General features: G+C 41.1%; 1 protein-coding gene across 1 annotated transcript; it reads left to right on the forward strand.

Annotated features, from left to right (window-relative positions):
* Window positions 1-219: 219 nt before the first annotated feature.
* Window positions 220-7,757, forward strand: RAD51 (RAD51 recombinase). The gene is made up of 9 exons (XM_026850621.1): window positions 220-323; window positions 793-930; window positions 1,955-2,072; window positions 2,624-2,715; window positions 3,594-3,688; window positions 5,222-5,335; window positions 6,168-6,297; window positions 6,540-6,661; window positions 6,963-7,757. Exons 1-9 carry the CDS (start codon window positions 237-239, stop codon window positions 7,084-7,086), a joined length of 1,020 nt encoding a protein of 339 aa, XP_026706422.1. The 5' UTR covers window positions 220-236; the 3' UTR covers window positions 7,087-7,757.
* The last annotated feature ends 228 nt before the right edge of the window (window positions 7,758-7,985 follow it).

Consider the following 7,985-nt stretch of genomic DNA (forward strand, 5'->3'; position numbering starts at 1 on the left):
GGGTTTTTTTGCTTTTAACATTGAGCACTACATAGGAAAGCACACAAAAGATATTTCTCACAGCACTTACATACCACGAGCTAAGAGATGTGAGAAGGGAGAGAACCATCACATGCTACTTTGGATGATCTCTTAATAAATTTTGAAACATTTTGCACGTATATTTTGTTTGGTGTATGTTGCCTCACAGAGTTATTTGGTTTTCTTCTAGCAGGCTGTGCGGAGCCCCAGGTGCGATGGCCATGCAGGTGCAGCTGGAAGCAAATGCAGATACATCAGCAGAGGAAGAGAGCTTTGGACCACAGCTCATATCCAGGTTAGAGGTAGGTAAGAGTTAGCTCTAGAGAACGTCTTCAAGCAATCTGCTAGTCCTTTTCCTTACACACAAGTTGTACCTGAAAATTGTGTTGCTAAATTATTGTGTTCTGTCAGAAAAACCCAAACCAGAAAACCCACTGTGTTAACAGTTATGTCTTTTTATTATGTTGCTTTGCTACATACTGTCTACTGACATGTACTGGTCACCTGCAGCATCTATTAAACCAGAGAATTATATTCTCTGCCTGTTCTGTGCCACCTATACAGTCAATACTTATGCAAACACTACACTGCTAGAAGGATTTTATTTTTTATGGTTCTTTATGTGTAAGTGAATAGGGAGGTAACATTTAGTGTGCTGATGTGGAGTAACAGTTTGATCCAGATCTGCTGAAGCCAGTTGAAGGTATTCAGTGGAAATTAGGTAAAGGTATTTTTGTCTTAGCGTGTCCTTTTTTCTCCCCTCCCTTTCAGCAATGCGGTATAAATGCAAATGATGTGAAGAAATTGGAAGAAGCTGGATTTCACACAGTTGAGGCTGTTGCTTATGCACCAAAGAAAGAGCTACTAAATATTAAAGGCATCAGCGAAGCCAAAGCTGACAAAATCTTGGTAAGGGTATATGGAAAAGCTTTAACCCAAGGTATTCAAGAAGTTTTATTTCTATTGGCTTCAGATGTTCTGGTGCTTTTGAAAGGTCTCTGTTAATGATATACTACTATGAAGGGTAGTAAAGATGGTTAGAGGTGTGACATGACTTTTGACAATAAGAGACACAACCCACTAGGACCAGCTTCAAGAAGTGAAGAGGGAGGGACTATTAGAAAGGTCTCTAAATATCGTGGAAGGTATGGAGTGCGTGCCTGAGGTGTTACTTCTAGCTCAGTATTTCTCATGATAAGAAGGCTCATGATAAGCCTAAAGCAAAGAAAGTACTTTTTCCATACAGGTTGTAATTAAGTTATGGAACTCCTTGTCCCAAGGCACAGTGACCATCTGTAGCATAAATGGATTTAAAAGGGCTGAGTGCCATGTTTGTGGGGTTGCTGTGGGCAGTTGTCAAGGCAGAAGATGCCGCATTGTAGCGATGGACTGACCCAGTACAGCTCTTCTGTCAGGTTGTTCCTGAGCGTGTTAACTCTTACCCTGGGCAGGTATTCGCTGGGAGACCTGGGCTTTGCTCTTGGGGACAGAGTGAAGCCTGAGCTGGAACCTCACAGCATCTTCTAGTCCAGAATGTGGAGTTTCTGCCAAACTGGTTCATTTATAGAAATCTGACTTAGCACAGCATTTAACTGCAATACTTTTCTTTTTTTGCGTATTTATTCACTGTTAGGAAGACAGCATTCCTAACAGGCTGTATGTGCATCCCAAGTATTTCAAGGTTCACAGGGACAGAACTGAACTGAAGGGGGGGAGGCAAAGGGTGGGGGGAAGGATTTCGATAAAATACACAAAGATCACAATTTCAGTTCTTTTCAGAGATACCATCTTATATATAGTCTATAAAGTAAAATGTGTGCATCACATTATATAGGTGCTTCTCCATTTCACTAGAAAATTAGAGTATTAATTACTAGAGGGGGTAAGTGAATGGGATGAACATTCTTGCACTGCTTAGTTTGGTTTTCTTTAGGCTGAAGCAGCTAAACTGGTTCCGATGGGTTTCACCACAGCAACAGAATTCCACCAGCGGAGGTCAGAGATCATCCAGATCACCACTGGGTCCAAAGAACTTGATAAACTTCTTCAAGGTGGTAATTTTATTTCTCTTCATATTGATCATCCTTCATTATCTGCTTTTTCTTCCTCTGAGCATGATTCTTGGACAAAACCACATAAGACACATAAGTTCTGGTTGAATAAAAATCTCAAGTACTGCTCTCTTCTATCACAACTAATTTTCTTTTAAAAGCTGTAGAAATAGCTTTAAAACCTTTTAGTCATATACAATACCCAGACCTGTTTATATTGGCTGTTTCTAGTTTAGTCTATGCCCTATTTGAAGAAAACAAAACCAGCCATTATCTTCTCCCCGTTCCTACTTGTGATCAAAAAATCAAAAGAAGTCATTTCAGCCTTTCAGCATCTTCAAAAATCCGCTTACCTAACCTTCTTACCTGCAACATGAGCAACCCTCAGTAGGAAAAGCAGGTTTTCCAATTAGGGGTTTGAAACTTTTAACCAAAGTAAGTGCTTAACTGAGTCTCTGTGAATGTAATACCTTTATGCGTGGTCTTTGGTTAAAGTCTGTCCTTTTAAAATTATCTTTTCGTTGTTATTGTTGTTATTATTTTTCCTTCAGGAGGAATAGAAACAGGGTCCATAACAGAGTTGTTTGGGGAGTTTCGTACTGGAAAAACACAGTTGTGTCATACCCTGGCAGTCACCTGTCAAGTGAGTAGTTCACTTTATTAAAAACAAGTATTCAGACAACACAGCTTCTGGATATTTGCTAATTTGTGCACTTTTCTCAACCAATACAAATGTGATGCATATAAACAGCTGCGAAGAACACGAGTATCTGGAGCACCCTTGGCTGTCCTTGCAGCTTTCTAGGATCTTTTGTTTCATGCTGACTCTGCCTACTAGGATTTAGCAGCAATTAAGTTTGTGATGTTTTTTGCCTGCGTTTGACGTCGTTTGTAGGTTGGGGTTTTTTTCCTCAGTATTCTGACATGAAAATTTAACACAGATTAGCCTTGTAGCATAATTCTAGGTCTTAAATGCAGAGAAGTGTTTGGTCTCTCTTCAGGTGCTCTAGATTGCATAGAACCTGCCTCATCATCAAGAGTGTTGAAAAGAGAGATGAAACTGTTGGGTTCGATGACTTTCTTTGACTAGCTGCTTTTTTTCCCTAACACATAAAAGAAGCTTACTTCTACTTCTGTAAAAGCTTTCAGCTCACTTTTGCTATCACACAGTAGATCAGTTTGGAGGAACCCTTTTTTTTGTAATCTTAGTTTAAACAAATAATAGTGTTTGTTACTTTCTAAAGGTTGCTATTTCATAAAATATTAGAGGCTTTGGGCTTCATCTGATCATTTAGTTAACAGCCTTATGCACCTAAACTTACGAGCTCAAAATTAAGCACCTGTCCTCTTAATGTCAGTATCAGAGGTTGAACACAAGAATCTTTCCTCTCATTTTTCCCAGATAAATGTGAATTTAATCATGACAGCTTGGTTTGTTATTGGTATGTTCAGGGCATGAGGCAATAACTGGATTATTTGTTGATACTTTATTTCATGTTTGTTCGTTTGCTTTTCCTTTAGCTTCCCATTGACAGAGGTGGTGGTGAAGGAAAAGCCATGTATATTGACACAGAAGGGACCTTCCGTCCGGAACGGCTTCTTGCAGTGGCAGAAAGGTCTGGACTTGGGACTGGAAGTGAACTGGCATTAGTTGAAGGAAGGAATACATTTACTCATGGGACAGCTTAGTAAGGCTGACTCTGTAAATCAGCCCATCTGTTTAAATTCGTGGGACTTGCAGTAAGAACTGCCACTAAAAAACCAACCAACCAGAAGCCTTTCTGCCTGTTAAACCACGTTATTAACTGTATTTTATAAACAGTTTCTAGTTTTATTTAGTTGTGACAGCAGCTAACATCCTTGTCCCCTGGAATATGATCTCTTCACTTCTTACTAGTGTCTCCTTCAAATGCAGTTTACTGTTAGTGAAATACATTCAAAGTTTTTTCTTAAATTCTGCCAATAGCATTATCCTGAAACAGACATTGTTTTGTAAAAATGTTATTGCCATAGAAGCTGGAAAATTTTTGTTAGGAAATATGAGAGCATCCACTGACCAGCTGAAAAGCTGTTTTCTTATCTCCTGCCTCTATCTCAGAATGTTCTGACGTGTCTTTTATACAAGCTGGAAAGTAAAACTTTTTTACCCAAATAAAAATTCTGCTGTCTTCACAGAGATTAAAAGCCTGAAGTCCTGGTTTTGTATGTTAGAACAAGTTGCTACTTCTGTCCTTGTGATTCTTTAGACTTTCTCAAAATTAGAACTGCTTCTATGGGGCTTAATTCTCTGTGATCATTGTTTCAATTAAACGTCAAAGTATATAAGCAGTTTTAGTGAACGTGGGTTGAATTATTTCTTTATCTGACGCGGTGCTCAGCAATTGCTGAAACTGTGTCAGCCTGAACAGGAGAGTAGGCCAGCGCTTTGGGAAGGGCTGTGATATGTGTCATACCTGACAGAGACAGAGGAGGAGTTTTAAGGATGCAGAATGCAGCTGAGCAGCCCGCTGCAGCAGGGTCAGACCAGCTGATCCACAGAGATCCCTTTGGCTTCAGAGAGTCTGGAATGTGGTGAAATATGCTGTCGTGTGAAATGAAAAATGAGAACAAATCATGTATGTTCTCTCTCATTGGAAAAAAAATATTGCTTCATTTCAGATCCAAGCAGGATAAACAGCTGGTTCTCCAAATTCTAAGGCATTTCTCAAGGTGCCATATAAACAATTTAAGTGCAAGGGGTTGAATGGAAGTGTCTTTTATTCTGGTAGTAAAGCACTGACAGAGGTAATGCAGGTGGAAGGCTGTTTATCACTGTTTTTTATTAGCAATACACTGCTTTCAGAGTATTCTCTTCCAGAGTGGTGGCTTTCCTTGCCTGCGTTTCTATTTTGAGGGAGATGTCTGGGGTTCTACTTTACTGTTATTCCTAGGTGGGGAAATATTCTTTCAAAATGGTTTCCAGTCATTCTGGAAATTTTCATCAGTCATTTTCATCACCAAGTTGTGTTGTGTTTTTTGCTGTCTGTTTTTAACTCTGAGACTCCCCCAGGAATGTGAGGTTTTATTCTAGTCTTTAGATAAACCTGCTAGGTAACTCCTGTTGATGAAGCTGTCGCTTAATTTTTTTTTTTTTCCACTGATTTCTCCAGGTACGGCTTGTCTGGCAGTGATGTCCTGGATAACGTGGCATATGCTCGAGGCTTTAACACAGATCACCAGACCCAGCTCCTGTATCAGGCCTCTGCTATGATGGCTGAGTCACGGTAATGGGCCTGATCAAGACAGGGGGATTGCTGTGCCGTCACAGAACCGTGTCAGAAAGCTGCCTGTGGGTGATGAGCCAGTGAAGGAGAAGTATAGATGATGTAACTATGAAAGGCCAAAGTAATTGTTTACTTCAGAAGTTACCTTTTTTGAAACAGACTGGCTTTCTTCAGCACTTATCTCCATTGGGTCAGGTTTTCTTGCCTTTGAATTTGTTTATGCTTTGGCATATCTGAGTGTGAATCTCAGCGTAGCGGCCCTGAGTGTCGGTTAATCCTCTCGCTGCTGGAATGTTGGATGGCAGCGACTGGCTTGGATGGTGGCAACTGATGTTCCTTCACAAAGAGCAAGTGCCAGCCCGAGGAGCAGTTCTAAAGATCAGTTTATAATTGCTTTCAGAAATGGAGTGTTGCTTCAGGGCTTGCCAAGCACCGGAGGAACCTGTGCAGAGTTTTAGTTTGGAACTAGGATTTACAGCCCCTGCAGAGGGAAGGAGGTGGTGGTGTGAGGTGTGTAGGAGCCTGTCTGCAGAATGTCTGTGGTGTCAAAATGTGAAATTCTAGGCTGGTTTCTAAGAGTACTATAAATCTAATTTTTTAATCATGCAGCAACTTTCTTTGGGTTTACTGGGTTTTATTGCACAGTTAGTAATCTGAACATTACAGATCAAGTCAGTGTTGTTAAAAATCATAATTTTGCTAACTGGCATGTTGGGGGAGCTTACATCCACATCTGTGTGCAGCCTCATAGTTTGCTGGGCACTGGCACGCTCCAGCGGAGGCTTGTTGGTGCCTGGAAATGTTGGTGAGACCCTTGTGCTTCTTCTCCCAGATACGCGCTGCTGATAGTGGACAGTGCCACGGCCCTTTATCGGACAGATTACTCGGGACGAGGAGAGCTCTCGGCGAGACAGATGCACCTGGCCAGGTTCCTGCGTATGCTGCTTCGACTTGCTGATGAGGTGAACACTGGGCTTTGTTTAAGGACGGGTGATCCCTTTTCTTTCTCTTGTAGAGCTCAGCAATTCTGTAAAAATGCCTTTCTGCCCGCTCAGTATCTCCTTCCATTTTTTTTTTGTGAGGCATGGTACAGTGCTTATGGGCAGCAGAAGTGTGTGTGTGTCGCTTTTTTTTTTTCTTCTTTTTCCTTCGTTCAGATTGTGGACAATAAATTGATTTTGACTTGTTGCTTTTCTCCTTACAGTTTGGTGTGGCGGTTGTGATCACTAACCAAGTGGTAGCACAAGTAGATGGAGCAGCCATGTTTGCTGCAGATCCTAAAAAACCTATTGGGGGAAATATCATAGCGCATGCTTCCACCACGAGGTGAGAGAGCGGGCTGGTATTCTGGTAGCCTTGCTTTGGAGGATTTTGTGAAACTAGCTAAGTACCTCTGAATTCTGGGTTTCTATGTGGTTTGGCAATGGCAAGTCCAGCTTCTCAACAGTTAGGTGCCATACTAAGCACGTGTTCATCTGTATAAGAACGAACACACCTTTTCAGAAGTTCTTACAGCTCAGCAGTGTGCTGTATCCACATGCTAACACAGTGTTTTAATGATTATGATAATGATTTACTGAAAACAGACTATACACCCTTACCTATTGTGTTTCCTTCTCCCTCTTAGACTGTATCTGCGGAAAGGCCGAGGTGAAACCAGAATATGTAAAATCTATGACTCTCCTTGCCTTCCTGAGGCTGAAGCAATGTTTGCTATTAATGCTGACGGAGTGGGAGATGCTAAGGACTGAGGACTCTGTTTCATGTCCCGCGTACCCCAAGATAGCTATCGGTAAAAGGCTCCTTTTTTGTGGCACCTTACAGATGCTTTCCCAGCGCAGCTGCTGTTGGGATGCTGGCAGAGGAATCTGTTACTTCAGCGTTCGAGTCCCTTGAGTGAATACACTCCGAGGCATGTCTGGGGGTGTTGCTGGGTAGAGAGAGCTGCCCTTTGGGCTTTGGTCACATCTTAGGTTAATGTGGTGTCTTGAGAATGTTTTTAGGGGACCACAGCATTTGTATTTTCCTCAGGGCTGTTGCTCCAGCTGGGTTCTACCACTGGACACAGCGCAGTAGAATCTGGGAGTATGTGGCCATAGTTCATAACTCGCTGAATTTGATGTAGCACTGATGGGTTTGTCAAATAAGAAAAGTGGTGAGTTAAATACTTAGTGGATGCTTTAATTATAAAATAAACCAGAATGGTATTCCACAAAAAGAATTTGTGGATATTGTTAGGATTTATGATCAATCCATATTCTTTATGATAATTTTGTTTTGGATGCTGCAACATGCTGGGTTTTGGGAACTGTTAATTTACATTTAAATTACATTTTTTTGTATTTCATTAATTCTCTGTGGAAATCTGCTTTTAATAAAAAGAACCATGACAATGTTGGTGGCATTACAGGTTTCTGGGATTCAGCCAAGCACTAATTCAGACTGAGACATTTTTTCATCTGCAGGGAGGAAGAAGACGCCTAACTCTTCAATGAATCTCAGCCTGGATCATTTCTTTTCCTCCTGTTGCTAACAGAATGCATCATCTTGATTTGAGATGTGTGGTGCAACTGTGCTCTCAGTGCCCTGTAGATGTCTGTTAAGAGTTTTTGAGGTTAAAAAGGCTCTTCTATATTATGCAGTATTTGAA

Source organism: Athene cunicularia (genome assembly GCF_003259725.1).
Source record: "Athene cunicularia isolate RWA chromosome 5 unlocalized genomic scaffold, athCun1 chr5_part2, whole genome shotgun sequence".
Taxonomy (NCBI): Eukaryota; Metazoa; Chordata; class Aves; order Strigiformes; family Strigidae; genus Athene; species Athene cunicularia.

What these genes read in the sequence shown, in the direction of transcription:
- RAD51 (XM_026850621.1), top strand. Translation starts at nt 237, where the DNA reads ATGGCCATGCAGGTGCAGCTGGAAGCAAATGCAGATACATCAGCAGAG. An exon ending in TGCTTCGACTTGCTGATGAG is followed by an intron (nt 6,298 to 6,539) that starts GTGAACACTGGG and finishes TTCTCCTTACAG; the next exon opens with TTTGGTGTGGCGGTTGTGAT. An exon ending in GCGCATGCTTCCACCACGAG is followed by an intron (nt 6,662 to 6,962) that starts GTGAGAGAGCGG and finishes TCTCCCTCTTAG; the next exon opens with ACTGTATCTGCGGAAAGGCC.